Below are 23,914 nucleotides of genomic sequence, written 5' to 3' on the forward strand. Positions count from 1 at the left end.
GACTTTTCCGTTGAGGGAGATCGTTGCATGTTAGACGTCAGGCCTGCCACCACTCATTTTCTGTTACTTTAGTGGGTGTTAGTCCACAGCTTAGCAGGAGATCGCGTAGTGCCAGTTGCCCTACGTCTGTCTGGCCGCCATTGCCATGCCTTGTCAGTAGGTGTTAGATCGCGAGTGAGCCGTCCTTGGCTCGTGGGACGTGCCGTCACGCATCGGATTCCCTGACACTGACCCGGGTTAGCTCGTGCCTTGGGTCCGTGACTTTAGGACTGGGTACATGTCGATGTAGTGCTCGTCTGGCCTAGGGATTAGGCTTGTTAATTTGTCGACCCCCAAAGCGTTCCTCCTGATCTCTCGAGCCTTGAGTCGAGAGGCCAATCCTGATTGGGTCTGCGCTCACTTCTCGATCCTCTCGCACCGGGCTCCTAACTTCTTCCATTGGACGTATAATTTCGTATCTTGGGCCATTCTGCAAGGTGTTGCGCGCTTGGTCTTTGATTTTGTGGTCCAGAGTCTTTAGCTCCCCTCTTCTGGCCTGGGCTTCGTTGTCAGGCTTTTCTAGGCTTGGGCCCTTCTGGGATGGGCCTCCCCTCAATGTAACGTTAATATAATTTTAAGTTGGGCAAGACTTGGTTTGTATAGAAAGTTCAGATGATATGAGACAATATATTTTAAATAGTAATGAGATTTTTTCTTTCACTTTTTTGGATTTGGAAAAGATGTGGGTCCCACAATATTTATAGAGTACCTTAATTGTGTACTGTTCACGTAAGTTTTAACTATTCACGTATTGTTTACCTTAGTTTTGACACTGTTTATGTTAGTTTTATCCTGTTTATTTACTGTTCATTTAAGTGAATGTTTTCAAAACTTAAGATATAAATATTGTGTTGGGATAGCCAAAATTATAATACGGTACAATTCTAGATGAGATGTTTTCATTTATATTGGCTAACAAAACAGGGTCTTGTGTATTATTTTATTTTTTTTTAAATGAGGTCTATTGTTAAAAAATATATTTTTTTATGTGAATCTTACATTTTTTTTTAATAAATAGGTGTGCAGGATTGTATAAATTATTTTTTAATAAAATTAAATAATTAATATTGAAGTTCATTGAATGAATTTAAATTTTATCATTTCAAAATTTAGAAAATAAATTAGTGAAAATATATAATCTCAACAAATATAAAAAAAATGCTACTCATTGGAACTTTGTTCAATCAATCACGTGCGTAATAATAACAAGCATGGCTCCTTTAATGCTACCCCGTTAAAAAAGGGAAAAATCCTTCGTAAATACTAACAGTGGGATTGGAGTAGCTCACAGCCAGGGACTAAATCATTGCTCAATCACAGCGACAAATAGTCGTAGGAGTAGCCGGGTAGGTCGCACATAGCTCCGGCTACCGACGGCGGATCACTTATTCAACGCATCTGCACTCTCCACGTGTCCATCCTAACTAGGCCCCACACCCCCCCGTATTTTTGTTGTACTTAACCCCCAAGGTTCAAGGTTCCTCTCCCTCTCTCCGGCTCTGTCTCTCTCTCCCTGCGCCGTGGTTTCTCGGCGATTATTTATTTAAATTTGATTAATTTATTTATCAATTTCTCCAACAAATTCGTTCTGATTCCTCTCGAACTTAGCGATCCGTTACAGCACCCAGATCGGTAAGGAAGGAATTACCGTGGGATCTTCCTCGTGATTCGTGACGAGAGCTCTCTCATTTCTTTCCTTTCCGCTCTCGCTCTCCAAAGTCCAAACGGTACTGCTGTTGCTGCTGCTACTACTCGAGGGAATTACTACATTCTCCTCCCTAGGCACCGGATTGTGCCGGAATTTGGTGCTCTCCTTCTGGGGGTTTCTGAGCTGAATGCGGGTTTTCTTGATAAATCCATCATCCTCTCAGCTTGTTACGTGACTTACTGATCGGTTCCGGGCTGAAGAGCTTTGTTTTTGCGAGATGTCGGGCCCTCTGGACCGGTTCGCCAGGCCTTGTGAGTGCCTTCCAATTTTCTTATTTTTTCGTCCTTTTTTTTTTTTCGAAATGGAGTTCTGAATGTTTGTCGATCCAGTGCAATAGTGTTCAGTTTGGTGGGATTCTAGGGTTTCACTTTGGCCTCTTTGTTTGGTTGGAGAGTTGTTGAATCTGGTTGTTTGTAACGAATGACTGGGCTGATGTAGTTGGGAATAAGAAACAATAATATTTTTCCCCCCGAGCTCAAGGAAAAAGAATTATCGGGGTTAGGCTAAGGTGAATGAACTATTTTCTTTTATGGGTTCCTTAATAATGAAATGCGGGTAAATGTAGAAAATTTTACGAATGTTTTTCTTTTTATCCTTCTGCAAATATTCTCGAGAACCAAACGCAATTGTATCAAAGAGATTTTTTTTCTCAGTAATAAGACATTTTATTAATGCAAGTAAATAGGCATAGCCCAAGTTGAAGTATACAAACGGAAACACCTAAATACAAGCTAGGGACTAGAAACTAGGAAAGGCTGAAAGAAAATCATTTAAATTATCCCCATTCAATACAAGAACTTTCGCCCAAAGACAAATAGTTTGAAAGAAAAACTCTCTAAATTCTCCCAACGAGCGTTCTCTATCATCGAAACAGCGCCCATTCCTTTCATGAGAGTGGCTGCAAGTACACTAATAGTTTCACTCTTGCCCCTTGGGTTTGAGGCGGCTGTGTGATGTTTATCCAGATAAGAAGTTGATTCCTTGAATTTTGAAAGTTTTGAAAAAGATGTGGATGCCCATATTGCTTATAATTGTTTTGGGTAAGATAATATATAGCTCTAAACAAGAAGGCTCTGGAAATTCAGCAATACTAGCAAATTTTGCTGAAAGCAAATAGAGTTTCTTTGGATACACTTCAATCTTTCATATTTTTGCATTGGTTATTTGCATTATATCGTTTCATGATGTTCCTTTGTGGCAGGCTTTGAAGGTTTCTCTGGTAGTGATGAGAGAAAAGAAAGAAAATCTGATTTTGAGAACTCTGAGGACGAAAGGAGGACTAGAATTGGGTCTCTTAAAAAGAAAGCGATCAATGCATCTACCAAATTTAAACACTCTCTCAAGAAAAAGGGTAGAAGAAAAAGTGATGGTCGAGTCAGCTCTGTTTCAATTGAGGATGTTAGGGATGTTGAGGAGCTAAGGGCTGTTGATGCATTTCGACAAACACTACTCTTGGATGAACTGCTGCCAGATAGACATGATGATTACCATATGATGCTGAGGTGCTCTCTCTCATCTTTTTACAATCTGTCTATCAAATCCATACAAATTATTCTTCCATATCGAGGCGCTCTCTCTCATCTTCTGTTATTTTTAACAATTTATGAGTACAAATAAGTTTAACAATAAGTCTGTACATGCTTCTATCATTTAGCCAGTTTCTGTACAGGCAACAGGGAAGAGAGAGATTTAGTGCCTTTTTAAAATGATTCTCTTTTCAACTTATATTTTTACTTGCCTGCTGAATATGCCTCCTTGTCTTTGATTTTCAGCTTGTAAAAATTTGTAGATGTCTCCATTAGCTTTCCTGAAATCTGTCCTCTATGTAAGAATTTCGGTTTACATTCTAGCACGTGTCTCCTTGCATTCCCCCATGCTTTTCTTTTGGTATCAGATGTGGTCGTCTTCACTATTTTTTCTTCTCCCTGTTTTAAATAGGATTAAATACACTTTTCACTCCTAAATTATAAGGTTTGGTACACATTGCACCCTCCAAAACTGACACATTGTACCTCAAACTACTATGAATTGGAAAATAGCACACTCCATCTGAGTCTGACGATTAAGAGAAAAATAGACGATGCAGCACATTCTTGACTGTTGAATTTTAATAAAGGGTATTACTTGACAGTCAACTTAATTGGATGGTGCAATGAGCTGATTTTGGAAGTTTGGGTGAAAAGTGTGAAACACCTGATAGTTATGTTCTTACCATGTATTTTAACCCTTGAAAGTATATTAAGGACTACACTCTCAAGGATTATTACATTAATTTCAGGTTTTTGAAAGCAAGGAAGTTTGATATTGAGAAAACAAAGCATATGTGGGCTGATATGCTTCAGTGGAGGAAGGACTTCGGTACCAACACTATTATGGAGGTAACAATGTTTGCCTGGATTTAGAGTGCATAGTAGCTATATTTTCACGTTATTTACCATATTGATGTTTGCACCAGGATTTCGAGTTCAAAGAGTTAAATGAAGTCTTAAAGTATTATCCTCATGGTCATCATGGTGTGGACAAGGAGGGAAGACCTGTTTACATTGAAAGACTGGGAAAAGTTGATCCTAACAAACTTATGCAAGTTACCACTATGGATAGGTATGTTAAATACCATGTGCAGGAGTTTGAGAAAAGCTTTGCCATAAAGTTTCCAGCTTGCACCATTGCGGCAAAGAGGCACATAGATTCGAGCACTACAATCTTAGATGTACAAGGCGTGGTATGTGGCCTGTACATAATCATTGCTGATTGCAGAGTTCATATTTTCATTTTAAAAAGAAACTCATTATTCTTTATTTGTTCATCCTAATATTTTAATCATTCAGGGCTTTAAGAACTTCACAAAGTCCGCACGGGAACTCATCACACGGCTGCAAAAAATTGATTGTGACAATTATCCAGAGGTACTAAGTCTGCTTTCTTCCAATGTTAGATTATTATATATTTGCACATTCATCATTAAGCATGTGATAAATTAATTAAAGTCTAATGTCGGTTTTGGAACTTGCTATGATCTTAATTATGCAGACTCTTTGCCAAATGTTTATCATCAATGCTGGCCCTGGATTTAGGTTGTTATGGAATACTGTAAAGACTTTTCTAGATCCCAAGACAACTTCCAAGATTCATGTATGCATCGTTCCCCCTCCTCATATGTTTTATGCGTTATGTTACAAACTTTTAGGGCCCTTGACTTATGATGTTGTATGTTCACCAACAAAAACTTGCTTTTGTTTGGAATCATTTTAGGTTCTTGGAAACAAATTCCAGAGCAAATTGCTTGAGATAATCGATGCCAGGTATTTTTGATATTTTTATAGTATGTGAACATTTTCTGGTGGCTGTACTTTCATGATTTTTACTCGTCTTCGTTTCACAAGTGCACTAGTTGTTAACTTATGCAAATCTTTGGCATTTGTACAGTGAGTTGCCAGAATTTCTTGGTGGTAACTGTACCTGTGCAGATCAGGGAGGTTGCCTCAGGTCTGACAAGGGGCCATGGAAAAACCCTGAAATATTAAAGGTTATGTTGGAGCCTCAAGATTTCTATTAAGATTTAATGCGTCAGATGTGCTTTTACATTCACCTTTTTATATTTATAAATATGCTTTTTTGTTCAACTTTCTACTTCAGGTTGTAAATGGTTGTTTGACACTTTCTTGCAGATGGTGCTTAATGGTGAAGCAAGGCGCGCCAGGTCGGTTGTGAAAGTTTTGAACAGTGAGGGGAAGGTTATTGCTATTGCTAAGCCGCAATACCCTATGGTTAGACTCTTTTGATTCACCCGTTTTTATGGATGGAGCCACCTGTCAAGCATTTCTTATCCTACAATGATTTTCCCATTTTTTATTGATGGAGCCATATTTCTAGTGTTTTTTATCTGACAAAGAATTGCCACATTTTTTGTCTTTTGTACTATCTCCAAGCAGGTAAGAGGGAGTGATACATCCACTGCTGAATCAGGATCTGAAGCTGAAGACATCACTTCCCCAAAAGCAATTAAGAGTTATTCACACCTTAGATTGACTCCTGTTCGCGAAGAGGTTGGTTTCTCACCTTTTTAATCTATGCGTATGATAACAGAGTCGATGTTTTTCATCAATGATTTGACCAAATGATTTTGGGTGCCTTGATGATATTTATTTTGCTTGCGGTGAAATGACAACTAGAGTTTAATATTAAATTTTGGATTTAAATTCAAATATTGGTCAGTTTGGAAATGGCTGTGGCATATTGCTCTATTTCTTTTGAACCTTTCCTCTTTAACTTAGAGAGGTGCTGATTGATAATGTATGTCTGTAATTTAATAGGCAGTTTTATCAAGGAATTTATATAATGCTATCTTAAATGATAAATATGCTCATATTTTTAAGAAACTGGTTACTTTTTTGATGTACTTTCATGGATATGCAGGCTAAGGTCATTGGAAAGGCAAACTATGCTGGTAGCTTCTCAGGGTATGATGAATATGTTCCAATGGTTGACAAGCCTGTTGATAATGTTTGGAAGAAGCAAGTTCCCCCCGAGAGGCCTAATGCTCTCAAAGGTTAGAAACTGTACCCTAGATCTACTGGCATCTATCATGTTTGTATCTTCCTGCAGTATCGATATGACTGTGAAGCTGGAGCCTTGTAATAAAACAATTTCAGAAACTTCCTTGACTTTCCATACTTGTCATATTACTCCGGCATTGTTGTTGTCTTCCTAGAAGAATAGCACCCTTTATATCCACTTCAATGTTAAAACCACCTTGGTATTATGGTCTAAATTCATTGGAGTAATTGGTATACGTGCATAAGAAGTTCAACTTTCCTATGCAGGGTCACTTCCCCTGCCTGAGAGTCCAAAGACACCTGAAGGGATTCGTGCTCGGATTTTGGTGGTGATTATGACCCTCTTCATGACTCTTTTCACTTTCTTCCGTTCAGTGGCTGATCGTGTGACAAAGAAGCTTCCTGAAACACCATCTAATAATGAGCAAAATATTCCTGCACTCACTCTTGATGCAACAGACAAAGAGGAGTTTCAGCCCCCTTCACCAACTCCAGCTTACAAAGAGGCAGATCTCCTGTCTTCTGCACTGAAGAGGCTGAGTGAGCTTGAAGAGAAGGTCGATACACTCCAATCAAAGCCATCCGAGATGCCGTATGAGAAAGTGGAATTGCTTAATGCTGCTGTTTGTCGTGTGGATGCCCTCGAGGCAGAGCTGATTGCAACTAAAAAGGTACAACAGCTTAAGTCCTAAGTATGTTGTTTTCCTGCAGGAGCATTAAGAGTATTGTTGTGGAGTCCTTTCTCCTGTCAATGCTTAGAATCTGTAGTGGGGGGTTCAGATATTGTCCAGTTGCTGGATTGTCCAGTGCACATTGAAGAGGCATTGTTGGTCATATCTCAAGGTGGGCACAACATGTAAGAGATGGGTGCTATGTGCATTGGAAGCATCCAGCGATTGGATGGTATTCAGCCTGATGCATACCTTCGTTACTTTTACATTTTGAGAAGCTTGGTGGACACACTGCACGGCTTTTTCATGTCTTTTTATACCATTTGCCACATAACTGGATTTATCATCACTTTGGCCTGTGTTGAAAGGGCCTGAAAATGATGGGACACTAAAGGTATTTAATTAATAAAAGTAATTGAACCCCCCACCACCACCACCAACACATAGACACACAAAAGTCTGGAAGTAAAACACAGAGTTTGGCTGCAAGTACATTTTTTATTGGCTTAAAAAAAAGACAATAAGATGTTGTAGAATTCTCCTTTTGTGATGTATGCGCACAATATCTTGACTCTCGACTTGCAATTGTGATGCATGCCTTACACCCCTCCCCTTTTTCTCTCTTTGTAAATTCCTGTGTTGTGATGCATTTGGAATTTGATTTGAAGATAACAGCATATTCATACTTGACGTGTTTTTTATTTAGTGCAATTTCAAAAGATGGATGTATTGATTGTGAGCTTTCTTTTGAGCAGGCCCTGCATGAAGCTTTAATGAGGCAAGAGGAATTGCTTGCTTACATTGACAGTCAAGAGGAAGCCAAGTTGCGGGTAATGGGATTTGTGTCTACAAACTGAAACATATACTTGAACTATTATTTCGTTAATGGGATTTGGGGATTGGTGACTGACATTTTCTTCTTTTTGCTTTTTAATCAGAAAAAGAAGTTTTGCTGGTAAGATGTTTGGCCAACGACAATACTGCAGGAGAATACTTGTTTGATCCTGCTATGGAAACGCAATCTTAAACAGTGTATCTATCGGGAAATAGACTTTGCTGTAAGATGTAAAAGCATTGGATGTTCCTAAATCTTCAGTTTGTTTTTGTTTTGTTTTATGACTTTGTGCCTCCCAATATGATGTTTGGAAAGAGTGGAGTTCTTAACCAAATCTAGTGAGTTTGTTTTGTTGGATCCTTGAGACTACTACCAGATTGGAACATTTGACAATGAAGCACTTTGTCTTAATTCCGAGTATAACAGCTTATACATTTCTTGCATTTGTGCTTTTAAAAAAGCTAACGAGGACAGTTTTTTTTTTTTTTGAAGATAACTGTGTAAATCTTTATTGAATAACTCTGAAAAACAAGTTCAATCAGTACAGAATTTCTCACTAAGTACAGTATTTGTAATCTGTCTAGGGCCTTCTTCTATCCACACCCTCTCTTCTATACTAGACAAAGCTAGTTTTGCAAGTATATGAGCTACTCTGTTAGCTTCTCTATAAACGAATCTTGTAGACCAATCAGTCTTACTTTTAAGAATTTTTTTTGTATCTTCTATGAACACCACATAATCTGTTAGCACCTCCTCACTACTGCACAGGTCCTTCACAACAACCTGAGAATCCCCCTCCAGTATTACTCGATCAAATCCCAGTTCCAAACACAAAACAGCAGCTCTTCTAGCAGCCATGGCTTCTGCTGCACAAGCCCTCTCTTGGTTCTCAACAGCCAAGCACAGACAGGCTAACGAGGACTGTAACTCTTCTAACCGATCTTTTACTTATACATAAAAAAAAAAAAAAAAAAAATTCGCTTATAAAAAAATTAATATTCTTTTTATTTTTCATTTGCTTTATTTAATTTAAGTCGAGATTAATTTAAGTGATTAATAGTTTCTTTCTTTCTTTCTTTCTTTCTTTCTGTCAAGACAATGCATAGATGTTGTAATATTTAGAAGTTGGACAAGTGACACAGAGCCTTCAGATATTGATCTGTCATATCTTTGAGGCCCAAGAAGCCTCTTGCACACCACACCGTATATGAAAAATAACAAACTACTAATATTATTATTTTTCTTTAAATATGAATTCAGTAATATTAATGGAAATATTATAAACTGTGATATTTTTTTATCATCAATAATATATATATATTTTTAAGTTGATGGACGATAGCTTATCACGGTAAGGTGAAAATGGGAGGAATTTTTTTTTTTTTTTTAAATACCAAAGTTAATTTAATGGAATAAAGGGATTAAAATGGGATTAAAATATAATAAATTGCATAAGTTCTATTTTTTAATATGAAAAGTATTGATTTATAAAGAAGCAATTAATGAATAAAAAAATAAAATTTAAAAGACCATAAACCCTAATACCCTAGTCACTACAGTGACTAAATTAGTCCAAAGCATTTTTCGCTCAAGGCTTTCTTCTTCGTCAATGGCCGCCACCAGCTTCATCTCCCACTCCCCATTCCTCCCTAAAACCATCAGATTTCCTTTAAACCAGAAGCCATTTTCCCAAATCCCAATCTCGCCCCTCAAACCCACCCCAAAACCTCTCTCCCTCAGAGCCGTCCTCGCCCAAGACCCCACCAAAACCCTAACCCAGACCACACCATTTGAGCACTGTTTCACCAAATCCTCGGATGGGTTTCTTTACTGCGAGGGCCTCAAGGTCGAGGACGTCATGGAGTCCGCCGAGAGGAGGCCTTTCTATCTCTACAGTAAGCCCCAGATCACCAGGAACTTCGAGGCCTACAAGGAGGCCTTGGAGGGGCTGAGCTCGGTCATTGGGTATGCTATCAAAGCCAACAATAACCTGAAGATTCTGGAGCATTTGAGACAGCTTGGTTCTGGTGCAGTGCTTGTTAGTGGAAATGAGCTGAGGCTGGCTCTCCATGCCGGATTTGATCCCACTAAGTAAAATTATATTTTCCCACATTATTGATTTTGAATTTTTGAGATATGTAGAGCTCGATTAGACTAGTTATGCTGTTAGTTTAAGCGCGATTTCGCATTGTCCTGTTTTGTCATTAATTCTTTAGCTTAACTTTTGTGTCGACATTGGTGTCGGTATGAACAGATGTATTTTTAATGGGAATGGGAAACTCTTGGAGGATTTGGTTTTAGGTGCCGAAAAGGGTGTCTTTGTTAATATTGATAGTGAATTTGACTTGGAGAATATTGTAGCAGCTTCAAGAATAGCGGGCAAGAAGGTTAATGTTTTACTTCGGATCAACCCAGACGTGGATCCCCAGGTAGGTTAGGTAGATTATACTACCTACATAGTCACTGATCATATAATATGTGGAGCTCGTATTAGTTGTAAAGAGAACATCTTTTACAGGCTTCAAGTTGAATGCTTCGAAATCTTTGCCTATTGACTGGATTCATTCATGATCTCTGTGAATTCCATACATTAGATGGTCCTTTGCAACTTAACTACACGTTGGGTTTAAATAATTTAAATCATCCCTTATTCAACCATTTTTTTATAGGTTATCATTCCTTATTCAACCAATACCCTTGATGCATTTAATTTGGAACTTGTTCTACTCCCTATTTGTTTAAGACTTTAAGTCATTCATACTAGTGGAGGCAGAACAAGGCTGTCACCAAAATTCTTTTTTTCTTGTTTTTCTAGTAATAATCCTCTTTAAAAAAACATTATGATTTTTGTTTTAATTTTGAAGTTTGAAACTGATATGACATATATATATGCATTTTTATTGTCATTGTTTCACAACTTGTAATCAGATTGGCATTTCCCTCTTTTTAAGGCTGAAAGCAAACTTCATTGATTTGTTGGAAGATATAATACCCAATTGAGTCCAAGTTGGTCTGCCTTGCATGGGAAATTTTATCTTAATAATGCATCTATTATTTTCATAGGTCCATCCTTATGTTGCTACTGGGAATAAGAACTCTAAATTTGGCATCAGAAATGAGAAGCTGCAATGGTTCTTGGATGCCGTGAAGGCACATCCTGATGAGCTGAAACTTGTGGGAGCACATTGCCATCTCGGGTCCACCATCACTAAGGTAGTTGAGTTTGTCTCCTTTAAATTATTAAAGTAATGCTCATTGTATAATAATTATTAAATATTGTAATATACATGACAAAACTCTTTGAATTTTTTGTGAGTTGAGTGACTTTGGTTGTTTGATGCTATTTCAAATTGTCATTGGATGTTGCTGTTGAATTAAAATATATATCCTATGTTTTTCTTTTTTATTGGCACTGGGTCTTTGGAAGAAAGTATTAATCCCGGGGGTGCATGGGCCCTCGGCCAGTAGTTTCCTGTAAGTGCACAAACTCTCCTAGTCCAATGGCCTCTAGAAATTGTTTACACCCAATGGCTCGGACCTTAGACTTGGAAGGAGCGTACCACTGTGACCAAGGCTCATCTGTTTTCTCTATTAATCTTGTGCATTATACTCGTGTTGATTTTGGTTTCATTGTCTGTCTCTTTCAAATTCTGATGTTATGCATTAATTTTTTTTTTTTTGATAAGTAATCGATAATGTTATGCATTAATTATTTATTTCTCTCATTTTGAATAAGGGAACATACATGTTCTTTTTATCATGTAAATTTTGGAGCTCAGTTTTTTCATATTTTCAGGTGGACATATTCAGAGATGCAGCCATTATTATGGTAAACTACATTGATGAAATCCGAGCTCAAGGTTTTGAAGTTGATTACTTAAATATTGGAGGTGGGCTTGGGATAGATTACTATCATTCTGGTGCTGTCCTTCCCAAACCCAGAGATCTCATTGATACTGTGAGGATCATATCTCTCTATCTTGTTTTCTGGATTTTATTAAGTATGGAAATTATGTCTGTATGGTTAATAAGTCATCAATTGAAGGAAGAGGAAGTTCCTAATACATAATTAGCATTTGCTTTTGGAACCATGGACACGTTTCAAGCATGGTCTGCTAAGTTTTAATCTCAAAATTACACATATTATAAGCTGCATATCAAATACTCTACAGTTGATCTTAGAATGATGAGTGCACAAAAATTTCTCAGGTTTGCATTTGTTACAAAATATAGAGCACCATAAGCATTTGAGGGACAGGATTTTAATTTTGCTATGATTCTCACCATCTACTGAGCCTAAAGTCATTTTTGTTGATTTATATGAAAATATAATGCCAGCCAGAAATAATCATAATTTTGACATGAATAGTACTTGGAACTAATGACATCTCCTATCCCTCTAAATAAAGGATGGGAGGTGAGCTCACTGGCTCAGCACTGTGTTGTGAATTCTTTACGTACTAAAATAAAATCTTTTGATTAATTAGACAACAGGTTCTGTGCCTTCGAATCTTCTACCTGTGAAATAGAAGTTTTTTTTTTTAAATATATATATATATATTGTAGGATTTTTGTTTTTAACTCCAGTGAAGTGAGCATAAGTATGTACTAGTTATTTTAAGGAGTTGTTGCCATTGTCAATCTCTACATACATTGAGACTGAAATGATACATGACATGTTTAGTCTTTGACACTTCATATGTTATTCGAAGCCCACATCTCTACTCTCTTAGAGGAATTCTACTTTGATGTCATTATTATTATGTTTTGACAATTATAGTGAACATATTTGACAATTCTATACAGTTCCATTGTGGACGAAAGACTTGTGACTATTTCAGAGACTTAGTTTGGAATTAAATATGGATGAAAACTTAGAAATTATGGCTTTGCTTCCTAGTGGGCTTTAGTTATCAAGAGAATTAGTAATGTTCTTACTTTGGTTGATATAAAGTTCCAGTGAACATTTTACTTATAAGAAAGAAGTTCCCATGAACATTTTTAGGATATTGGTTGCTGTTGCAGGTTCGAGATCTGGTTCTTTCACGAAATCTTAACCTCATCATCGAACCTGGGAGATCATTGATTGCAAATACTTGCTGCTTTGTTAATCGGGTAACTGGGGTCAAAACTAATGGAACGAAAAAATTTGTTGTGATTGATGGCAGCATGGCAGAACTTATCCGTCCTAGTCTTTACGATGCTTATCAAGTAAGTGTCCAATTACTCTTAACTTCTCATCTTCAATTGTGGTGTGAATTGAGGACGATGGGTATTTAACTTTAACCAGCTTAGTGTCATTGTTTTGAGTGTATTGTCAAATGCTTGGATATTTGTACTTGAAAACATTGTTCAACATGTTGCAATTGATCAATAGGATGTTAGTCAGTGGCCTATTGCAGTATCAATCTATTTAAAGGTTTACATTGCTGGTTCTGATTTTTTTTTTTTTTTTTTTGGGGGGACCACCTATACTTTTGCTCATTTTGGACGTATTTCTCTAATCACCATCACTGTTCACATATTATGTCCCTGTTCCGTTTTATCCCTGTTCTTGCCTTTTGTCCCACAATTGACTTGTCGGCGCATGGTTGCAGCATATAGAGCTGGTTTCTCCTTCAGCTGGTGCTGAGATCTCAACCTTTGATGTTGTGGGCCCTGTCTGTGAGTCAGCAGATTTCCTAGGGAAGGATAGAGAACTTCCAACTCCAGCCAAGGTATTATTGTGCAGTCCTCTTATTGGATTCTCAGATCTTTAATTTTCTTAACTACTATTTTCTCTATCAGGCTTCAATCTAAAAAATCATGATTGTACACTTTTACATTGTCTGATCTGAAGTTTCACTTTGCAGGGCGCTGGTCTAGTTGTTCATGATGCAGGTGCTTATTGCATGAGCATGGCATCAACATATAATCTTAAGATGCGCCCTCCAGAGTACTGGGTATGGAAGAATGACTTGACTTGTCTTTATCTTCTACCACACATCTTTCTGTACAAACGATACGAGGAAAATTGCACTCCTAGTAACTCTTAGAAAGTGTAACTGCTTTTATTATCCCCTAGAAAGTCAAGATCTTTTGCCTCAATGAACTCCTATAAGAACATCTTGTAAATTGTAGATATATTTTTTGCTCTAAATTTTGGAATACTTACAAGTTATAAAGTTAACTCTTGGGAATTTTGTAATGGTTTTAGGTTGAAGAAGATGGGTCAGTGGTCAAAATCCGGCATGGGGAAACATTTGAAGACCATATAAAATTCTTTGAAGGGCTTTGATTGACACCATGGTTTGTCTGTAACTGCAGCTTAAGATATCTGTCAGTTGCTCTTAATGCATGGTTTGCTCTATTCCAGACTGGATGTTGATCTAAACATTAATTCTGCAGCCATACATTATGCTAACAGCTGTCTTATTTGTGAACCTGTTATAATTTAGCTTTCTTGAGAGGAAACACGAACGGTGTAGATGGTGATGTGCCTTTTGTATTCTGTTAGATGAATCAATGGATATGTATTTTGAGAAAGAAATATTTGGTTCACACGGAAATCGTAGATAAAAGTTTTCAAAAATTGGCGTGACTTAATGAAAGGAGTAAGATCTAGTTTACAATAAAAAGATATTTAGGTGTATTTAGGTGTTCTTTTGTATATTTTTTGTATACATGGATTATGCTTATTTCATTCGTATATGTGTACACGGGTTATGCCTATTTTATTCGTATCAATAAATTTACTTATAAAAAAAACAATAAAAAATATTTAGTGACAGTCGGATTTGCACAGAAATTTTGTAGATTATTTCTTAGATTACAATTGGTAATCGAAAGTCTTTCCATCACATATTATCATTTAAATTTTAAAATTTAAAGCCTCTTCAAATAGAATTATTGAATTAAAAATCTTAACCACGTAAAGCTAAAATGGACGCCTACAAGGGCTTTCAGATTATCGCTGAAGGGGACGGCCGGATTAACTAGGCGTTATGTTTACCATTCGCGGATACTGACAGGTGTCATGCTATTGGCCGCTGTAATGGATTTCCCGCCTTGACAGCAATAATACAGCCCGCAGCTTTTGGGCCACTGAGAAAGGCTGCAAAGCAAAGGTTTTTTTTTCTCTCTCTCTCTCTAAGCATTAAAAACTTAGATATTGACATAAGTTTTTCTTTTGGCATCCAGTATTTGGGGTTAGACAGATATACAATTTTCTAAGTATTATTTTAATATTTTTAAGTTTTTCATTAATCATTTATGACTTTCTTTGGGTTTTTTAATTTAAGTATTTTCAGTAAATTTATTTATTTTTTATAATTTTAGGTATTTTTATTTGTAGTTTCCAAAACTTTTTTCATTAAATGACTTTATAAAATCTTAGTTGATTTTCTTAATTTATGTTAGTTTTATTTAGTTGATAAGCTAGGCGTTATGTTTCCATTAGAGGATAAATTAATTTAGTTGATTTTGTTTTTTTTTTTCTAAAATTGTTAAAATTCCATTTTTAAATCAGACAACGCAAATCTTAAAAATAATTTATAAATTTTAAACAAGCCTAAAAAAATAATATTTATCATTTCATGTTATTTATTATTCATTTATCTACTATATTTTTAATTATCATTTATTCGTCATATTTTTATTTGATATTTAACAATTAGATGATAAATAATAAATAATCTTAATAAAAATAATAATAGGGAAAAACATTATACATTGTACAAGACAACTGCGTAGTGACAAGATTACTATCCTATAATTACCCATTTATCACTTACATGTATTTGAAATTTTTTTATTTTAAGGATTTTTTAACATTTTTAATTATTAAAAAAATTAAAAAATATATAATTTTATTGATAATCATTTTTTTAATTATTAAGTAAAATAAAAAAATTAAATAAAATAATAATAAATAAATAATACGAGAGTAATAACTCTATCGTTTTCCAATTTAAAATAAACTATAAAGGTTTTAAAAAAGAAAAGGGTGGGGGGAACATGTTGGTGAATTTATAGGAACAAGTAGGAGCATTTGATGTTAACAACAACGCCTATATTTTCTATTCGCGGTATATATAGCCTCGGCGACGGCGACATTCCGCGTCAACCGTGCTTTTGGACTTTTCTTTCCTCTCTATTTCTCACTTTTTCCCCTTTTTTACCCGAGAGGGAGAGACAGAGAGAGCACGGGGGAGAGTTTGTGAAAGCGGTTTTGGGTTTTAGCTCCTGGTTTTTGCAGTCTCTTCCTCTTCTTTCTTCTTCTTCTTCTGACAATCGCCTGAGTCTCTCCGAAATGCCGCATAGCTGACAGCCAACCACAAGTAAAGCACCCTTCCATTACCTTTCTACCCTAGTTTTTCTCATACCAAACTCCCTCATTCTCTCTCTCTCTCTCTGAGTGAGGATTTTGCGCTTCGTTCGAGATCGTCGGGTTACGTTTGAACATTTGATGATTTTTTTTCATTCTTTTTTGTTAAATGATCTCTTTTCCTTTTGATTAAGATTGTGGGTTTGGTTGCTTTGTTTATTGATTGATGTGTGAGCGCTGATCAATGAATGCTCCGATTTCAGATATTTTATTATGACAGTTTTTTAGTAAATTAGTAGGTTTAGCTAATCGTTTTGGGATTTCGACGAACGTTTGGTGGATTTCAACTCCCGATATGCTTCCTCTTACTTTTCCCGTTCTTCAAATTCGCATTATCCGTCTAATTTTTGTTAGTATTTTTACTAACTGGAGTATCCGATCCCTCTCTCTCATCCATCTTCTTCTTTACTTAATGCTAAAAATCCGATCTTTAGGGTTCGTCAGTAATTATAGTCTATAAATCGTGGGAGTTCTCTGTTATTTATGTGGAAATATGCTGTTTTTGGTTTGAATCATAGTGGGTTCCATATATTGTCTTCGAGTAATGATCTTTCCCTTGAAACTGTATTGAACGGTGGATTCCCTTTTTTTCCTCTGGGTTTAATAACTGTTGCAATGACACCCATCCCAGGAAAAAAAAAGAAAAGAAAGAGATTTAAACGTTTGAAATGGAATAATTGACGGATTATTTTGCATGTGTGCACATATCTGGGACATGATCCCCTGTGTAAGCTGGGTACCGCTCGTCTATTTTTGTTTATATATTGCTACATTGGTTTGGTTTGATAAGAACTTAAATTTAAGAGGTTATACGTAGAATCAGAATTTCGATTGAATCAGGGTTTTTGTTTTGACCCAATTTAGACGATTTGAATTGGTTGGAGTACTCATAAAAAAAAAAATCGCTCTTAAAAAGAAGGTTGGATGATTTCCTTTGCATGTTCAGATGTTTCAAGTTGGATTGTCATGCCCTGGACTTACCTATTTTGAAGTGCTTGCAGCGTTCTTCTCTCTTCATCGTTTCCGGACCTTGTTTGTTCGTTTGTCATGTTGTTCCGGTCGTTACTTTTCTGATTGGATCACAGTTAAGGGATGGTTTTCCATGTATTGTAATTTTTATTTTTTTATGATAAATCTTTGTGATCGATTTTAGGTTCTCCTGCACTTCTGCAAAAGTTAGCAGTTCGGTCCTCGTTTTGAGCCATCGTCCTAGTGTCTGTCAAGTTTTGGCTCGATTATGGCTAATGACTCTTTAATAAGCACTAACGGCCATGGTAATGGCAACAATGGCAGTGGACAGCCTAATCCACAGAGGACTTACCAAGTCGTCGTGGCTGCAACTCGAGAAATGGGTATTGGTAAGGATGGAAAACTGCCATGGAATTTACCCACCGATCTCAAATTTTTTAAGGACATTACCACGAATACGTCTGATCCTGGGAAAAAGAATGCAATTTTAATGGGTAGGAAAACATGGGAGAGTATTCCCGTTGAAAAGCGTCCTCTTCCCGGTCGCCTTAATGTGGTTCTGACTCGCTCTGGAAGCTTTGATATTGCAACGGCAGAAAATGTTTTAATATGTGGAAGCTTGGTTTCGGCTTTGGAATTGTTAGCTGCTCCCCCGTATTGTCTGTCAATTGAAAAGGTGTTTGTCATAGGAGGCGGCCAGATATTGAGGTGTGCTTTTGTTGGTCATTATTGTATTGACGAGCACTTTTTTTTCCCCAACTACTGATCATGTTTATATACAGGGAAGCTCTCAATGCGCCTAGCTGTGATGCTATCCATATAACAGAAATTGAGGCAAGCATTGAATGTGATACATTTTTGCCTACGGTTGATTCCTCCGTATTTCAACCATGGCACTCCTCCTTTCCCGTGGTGGAGAATAACATTCGATACTCCTTCACAACACTTGTTCGCGTGAGGAGTTCTGCAGTTGAATCCCTTCGTCAAAATGGTGATCTGGTCTTTGATGGTAATTCTGATTCCACGAAGTTTGAGGTAAAGAATTTCTCGTTCTTGCCCAAGATGATCTTTGAGAGACATGAGGAGTATATGTATCTTAGACTGGTTCAAGAAATAATTTCCGATGGCACTCTTAAAGATGATAGGACAGGGACTGGTACTCTGTCAAAGTTTGGTTGCCAGGTAAAATCTCAGATTATTAAGCAAACTTTCTTTGCTTCCATTTTAAATATCTTTTGTTTACATACCGATGGTCTTCAATCGGTTGCACTTTTTCCATTGTACTTCCACAGATGCGGTTCAATCTGCGCAGATCTTTTCCGCTTCTTACCACCAAGGCACGTGAATCTTTCTTATTGAGGAATTAAAAAAAAAAATCTGTGTAACCATTTGGTTATACTGCATGTATTTCCTTTTTATCAGTAATTTTGATTCATGACGTGTTGTTGGTCACAGGCTTATTTTATTTAAAAACCAAATTTCTCTTTTTCATCTGGATAATAAGTTGACGCATGTTGTTATCATTTGGTTAATAGAAAGTATTTTGGAGAGGTGTTGTTGAAGAACTTCTATGGTTTATCAGTGGGTCGACAAGTGCCAAGGTGATAATTTCTTTATGAGCCTTTAATTGCTATGGAAAATTAAGTAAAATAATTTCATTTACCCATGGTGTGCATATTTTAAATTGAGAATCTTCATCTTTCTGATGAAGATGAGATCATGGTGAAATGGAATGTATTCTTAGAGGTTGGCTTAATGACAGGTCCTTCAGGAAAAAGGCATTCATATATGGGATGGCAATGCTTCCAGAGACTACCTTGATGGGCAAGTATCGAATTACGATATGAATAAAAACATCTATAGTCATTCGCATCTATCATGTGTGCTCTGTGGCTCGTGTATATAGCTTTTGTTGTTCAATGAGTTTTGTATTTTATCTTATTTGCCTGTTTCCAGCATCGGTTTGACAGACAGGGAGGAAGGTGATTTGGGACCTGTCTATGGATTCCAGTGGAGACACTTTGGTGCTCGGTTAGGAGGATTCAACTTTTTCTGGATTCATCTTGTGGATTAACCTAAGAAAATTAAATTTCACCAATTTACCCATCCATCTTACATTCTGCAGGTATACTGACATGCATGATGACTACTCTGGCCAAGGGTTTGATCAATTGTTGGATGTTATTCACAAGATAAAAAATAATCCTGATGACCGACGGATAATACTCTCAGCATGGAATCCTTCTGATCTCAAATTGATGGCACTTCCACCTTGCCATATGTTTGCCCAGGTTTGTAGTGAAGTAGTACGTACAACTCTTTTTTTCTTAATTTCTCTTTGTTATTGAGTGCATCCTCTTTCTCTTTGCAGTTTTACGTGGCCAATGGTGAATTGTCATGCCAAATGTATCAGCGCTCTGCTGACATGGGCCTTGGTGTGCCTTTCAACATTGCATCTTATGCTCTTCTGACATGCATGATTGCTCATGTTTGTGGTATGCATTTTAACAGCAATCAGTTTGTTTTTACATCCAGATTTTTCTTGAATGATAACTGTAGATGATTTGTGTGGTGGCATCACATGAATAAAAAGAGTTTTTGATACCGCATGTGATGGTAAATGTTAAGTACATATGAGGTTCTGAGAATCAATTCACGGATGCCTAGACTACGCGTTGGTTCCTTGAACATTCAATTTCATGGTTTATCATTCACTTCTATAGATCAGATTAACTGATGATGTGTATTAGGATTGGATATATCACAATTGCTTCAAAAAACCCTTCATACAGTTTCGGAGAGATCTATGTTCTTGGCTCTACTATTCAAATTAATATTAACTTTATTTAACCTAATACTGGTGGTTTTCTTAGAATCGGTTGTAATTACCATCTGTCTTTTACAGATCTCATCCCAGGTGATTTTATCCATGTTTTTGGGGATGCTCATGTTTACCGCACTCATGTCCGACCTCTGCAGGAGCAGCTTCAGAATCCCCCTAGGCCTTTTCCAGTATGTGTAATAATGTTCAGCCAAGACTTTGGTGACTTGATTTTAATTTCATCTTGAAATATAATACTGGTTGGGAAAGGGTATGGTTTTTGTTACTTTTTTTTTAACATTATTTGCCCCATCACTTCTAATGCAGATTTTGAGAATCAATCCAGAGAAAAAGAAAATAGATTCTTTTGTGGCTGGTGATTTCAAACTCATAGGTTATGATCCTCACCAGAAGATAGAGATGAAAATGGCGGTATAGCCATATTGCAGAGGTTCTCAACTAGATGGCCTCTTCGACCAGGCAGTACGTCCCCTAGTTTTTGAGGCAAGTATATGATTCTCTGCTTTTTTGTTTTCTGTCAAATTTTCAAAATGCCCCCTTGATTGCTCGCTTATTGAAGTCCACGGCGTGTCCACACCATTGCAATGAACATGTTCTCATCATCTAGTCAGCGCCTGTGGTAGTTTATAGTCTAAGTGTTGTCTATGGGCTTCTTGCAATAGCACTCTTCATGATACATCATTCTCGATGCTGACTGGTGCTAGCAAATGCATTTATTAAGTTTTTATCGTATTTTATCATGTAAGACTGATATTAATGCGCTTTATTTCTGCATTCCTTTACCTGTACCACAATGAGTAAGAACTGATGGCTTTCTTTCTATGATGTTTCAGGCAACAACTGTTGGAGGTTTATGTTACTTTGTCAGGAAAAGAAAATGTTGGAGATTTATGTTGATACTGAATTCTATACGAGTTTTGATTTTATTTTAAATATACTTAAAATCTTTGGAGATGCTGTAAGAGAAAATCCTTTAGTTCCACAGAGTTTGGTGGTTCTAAGGTGATTTAGATTATGTAGTAGCTTCTGGGTTTTTAAGTTTATTTTCCTCTTCAGCATGGCTATCACTTTCTTCATAGCTGGCAAATACTCTGGTCCTATCCTTGAAAGTAGCCAGAGTTAAAAATACAGTAATATCTTCACTTTTGTTGTTAGAAGCGAACTCGAATTGCTATCATGGATGGGTAGTGATTGCTATGCTTGCACTCATTTAAAATTTTGAAAAAGTAGATTTCAGAAACTGTTATCCGCATAATATCCAATCCTTGAGGAATTGAAGGAAACACACTCATTTTATTAATGAATTGAAATTATAATTGTGATTTATCAATACATAAAAAATTCAGACTATAAGTTAAATTATGCATCAGTTCTGAGGTTTTTTTACACAAATTTTTTTGTTACGGTTATTGTCTTTAACTTTTAATCAAACTTTCTCTTAATAGAAGAAACATTCTGTAAAATAAAATTTAAAGCCCCCTCTGTCCTCTTAGGGAGATGTCAGCAGAGACCTTTAAGTTATTAATAAAATAAAAATAAGTCATTAGATTTGGTGTTCATAGTATCATCTTGCACCCAAAAGGCATCTTGTTCACGAGGATTAGACACTGGAGTCTTGTAAATTCAAAAGCAATTGCGGGGTAAATTTTTTAGATAGTATGTAAATATCGTATAATTATTTAAAATAAAAATTAAATTTATTATTAAAAAATTATTATTATTTTATATAAATTTCATATTTATTTATTTAAATTGTACTGCATTTACGTACTGAAACTATCATTTCTCAAATTTTCTTTTGCATGTTTTGATGTAACATCATAGGAAAAATATATGTATCTGTCTCACACAGGCACACACTCAACCTATTGAGTGTAAAAAAAAAAAAAAAGTGATGTGAAGTGTGTGCCGGTGTGGAATTTGGAAGTAGAAAACTGCTACATTCTTTTAGTAATTTTAAAGTATAATAGAGTACTGTTCTTCCCTTCGAAGCTTTTGCTGTCGGGCAATGAAAGCCTCCACCCTGCGCTGGAATTCCTCGTGACTACTTTCATCCTCAGTATTTGAGCTCTTTGTCGATCTGTCACAAGAGTAAGAACTCTTCCTGAGTTTTTCTGTCTCCAGACGATGTGGTACAGGGAGTGATTTCTCACCAAAGCCTCTGTTTGAGTTCTGCAAGTAACTCTGTACCCTCCGGTAATCCTTAACTTTACTATCGTATGTGCTATGCTCTTCAAGGCGTCGGGTCTCATCTGAGTGAACTCTCTGATTTTTTTCACTTTTCTTGATGAACTCCTCGAAAAGATCAAATTCAGAAGTCTTTGTGGTAGAATCTGGAGTCGAAAACTGGCCGGACTTGACGAAAAGAGTGATGACTATAACGTTTCCGACAACAAACACGAAGCGAGGACTTGCCAAGTTGACTGCCACGTTCTGGAAATACCCACCGGAGTTCTTGAAAGCAAGTAGGAGTTGCATGGAAAGCCAGGAAATCAAGACAAGAACAACGCATACCTTGATTATCCGGCACAGGTTTGCGATCTTTTGAAGCTGGCGATGCCTTTGCATCGCGTTCGCCTTCTCAACTTTGATGTTGTAGAAATTCAATGAATCCATTCGAATATAGGACTTGAAAAACAAAGGATTGAAATCTCAGTTTAGTTTTTCTTTTTCTCCTTTGATTTTCGCAAGCTTTCACTCGAAAGGGAATTGAGTTTTCATGGAAGCTTCATTAGCGACTGTTTGTCTGAACAGAGAGAAGACAAAAAGGCATAGACACAGAGTTAAAAGGCAAGGCAGCCAAGGTCAAATAGAATAGAGTTAGTTGGATAGAGGAAACAGGGTTAGAAGATGCTCTCTGCTCTCTTTGCCCAACTGGGGATAATCATTTTTCTTGAATTATTTTATTTTGCAGGGTTTGCTATTTATAGGGTGTAGATTAGAATATATACCTTTCACTTTTTCCTCCATTTGTTTCCTTTATTTCTTCTTTTTCTTTAAATCTATTTACTTTTAGTTCAAACATGGAAACTGTGGACATTTGTAGCTGTACCACTCTTCAAGTGTGTTTATGAATTTCCCCATTTTATATTGTATTGGGTATAATTTCAGGTTATCAAATCCACTCTCCATCCTCAAAAACAAGTACAACAATCTTCAATTCAATGGAAGAAAGAGTTTTGTTATTCATAAGCCATACACACCATACATCATTTTTTTTTTTTAATTTTTTTTAAAACAATTAAGTTCTTCTACTTATTATTCATTTTTAATCTATCTCGTTTGTATTCAAAACTCATCTTAACTGATCTCATCTTATTATTATAATTTTTTTTAAAATTTTCATACAAAATATAATAAATAATTTAATTTTTATTTTATTATTTATAAATCATCTCATCCAACTTCAACTATCTCTGAAACCACTCTATATTTCAAATTTCTTAGCGAAAAAGAAAACACGTCATTGTAGTTCAAATCGATATGATTGCCAAAGGAGGCATCCAATAGAATCCAGAAACTACAAATGATATTGACTTGGCAGCCATTTGGTTCTGAACTAAAAGGCTGCCCAGATTGCAAACATTGAGTGGACAACCCAGAGAGACACCAGCAGCACTACCAGACCCGTTTCTTACCAAGTAAGAAAAAACAGAAAAGGCCTAGCAAGCATGCAACACTATATTTTCCTTTTTTTTTTTTTCTTTCTTTCAAACTTTCAGTTTCACCTTTAGTTAGTAGTCGGTGACTCGGTTACCCTGCTTTTCCTTTTCCTTTATCTTTACCTTTTTCTTTTCGTTTTTTTGAACAAGAGACTCAATTTACACTGATGCTTCTTCTTCATCCTAGAACATGTTAACGTTGTTTCGCATACTTTTAAATCAACAACTCAAATCTTTCAAAATAGGCTTGCAAAAATACGAGGGAAG

The 23,914-nt window shown here is 36.4% G+C and overlaps 4 protein-coding genes across 5 annotated transcripts; 3 read left to right on the top strand and 1 right to left on the bottom strand.

Annotated features, from left to right (window-relative positions):
- The first annotated feature begins 1,523 nt into the window (after window positions 1–1,523).
- Window positions 1,524–8,243, top strand: LOC108983432 (phosphatidylinositol/phosphatidylcholine transfer protein SFH8-like). 2 transcript variants are annotated; one of them, XM_018955061.2, is made up of 14 exons: window positions 1,524–1,998; window positions 2,949–3,249; window positions 4,026–4,125; window positions 4,203–4,469; window positions 4,576–4,653; window positions 4,778–4,879; window positions 5,000–5,049; window positions 5,174–5,273; window positions 5,416–5,514; window positions 5,677–5,793; window positions 6,164–6,296; window positions 6,571–6,974; window positions 7,730–7,804; window positions 7,913–8,243. In XM_018955061.2, exons 1-14 carry the CDS (start codon window positions 1,965–1,967, stop codon window positions 7,931–7,933), a joined length of 1,881 nt encoding a protein of 626 aa, XP_018810606.2. In that variant the 5' UTR covers window positions 1,524–1,964; the 3' UTR covers window positions 7,934–8,243. The 2 variants fall into 2 exon arrangements, with proteins under 2 accessions (XP_018810606.2, XP_018810607.2); XM_018955062.2 differs by having other exon boundaries at window positions 1,530–1,998; window positions 5,680–5,793.
- A 1,111-nt stretch (window positions 8,244–9,354) lies between these two features.
- On the top strand, window positions 9,355–14,373 carry LOC108983429 (diaminopimelate decarboxylase 2, chloroplastic-like). The gene is made up of 8 exons (XM_035686519.1): window positions 9,355–9,900; window positions 10,064–10,238; window positions 10,873–11,022; window positions 11,606–11,767; window positions 12,835–13,020; window positions 13,407–13,526; window positions 13,662–13,751; window positions 14,006–14,373. The coding sequence occupies exons 1-8, from the start codon at window positions 9,419–9,421 to the stop codon at window positions 14,084–14,086; spliced, it is 1,446 nt and encodes a 481-aa protein (XP_035542412.1). The 5' UTR covers window positions 9,355–9,418; the 3' UTR covers window positions 14,087–14,373.
- A 1,540-nt stretch (window positions 14,374–15,913) lies between these two features.
- Window positions 15,914–21,040, top strand: LOC108983433 (bifunctional dihydrofolate reductase-thymidylate synthase-like). Its single transcript, XM_018955063.2, has 12 exons — window positions 15,914–16,127; window positions 17,328–17,851; window positions 17,926–18,325; window positions 18,436–18,480; window positions 18,679–18,744; window positions 18,906–18,967; window positions 19,100–19,174; window positions 19,269–19,434; window positions 19,515–19,638; window positions 20,049–20,155; window positions 20,292–20,468; window positions 20,819–21,040. Exons 2-11 carry the CDS (start codon window positions 17,412–17,414, stop codon window positions 20,400–20,402), a joined length of 1,596 nt encoding a protein of 531 aa, XP_018810608.1. The 5' UTR covers window positions 15,914–16,127; window positions 17,328–17,411; the 3' UTR covers window positions 20,403–20,468; window positions 20,819–21,040.
- Window positions 21,041–21,830: 790 nt separating this feature from the next.
- LOC109014545 lies at window positions 21,831–22,907 on the bottom strand. Its single transcript, XM_035686326.1, has 2 exons — window positions 22,500–22,907; window positions 21,831–22,418 (listed from the first exon to the last, which is right to left on the bottom strand). The coding sequence occupies exons 1-2, from the start codon at window positions 22,599–22,601 to the stop codon at window positions 21,942–21,944; spliced, it is 579 nt and encodes a 192-aa protein (XP_035542219.1). The 5' UTR covers window positions 22,602–22,907; the 3' UTR covers window positions 21,831–21,941.
- Between the last annotated feature and the right edge of the window lie 1,007 nt (window positions 22,908–23,914).

The sequence above is a fragment of the Juglans regia genome, chromosome 16 (assembly GCF_001411555.2).
Source record: "Juglans regia cultivar Chandler chromosome 16, Walnut 2.0, whole genome shotgun sequence".
In the NCBI taxonomy this organism is placed as follows: Eukaryota; Viridiplantae; Streptophyta; class Magnoliopsida; order Fagales; family Juglandaceae; genus Juglans; species Juglans regia.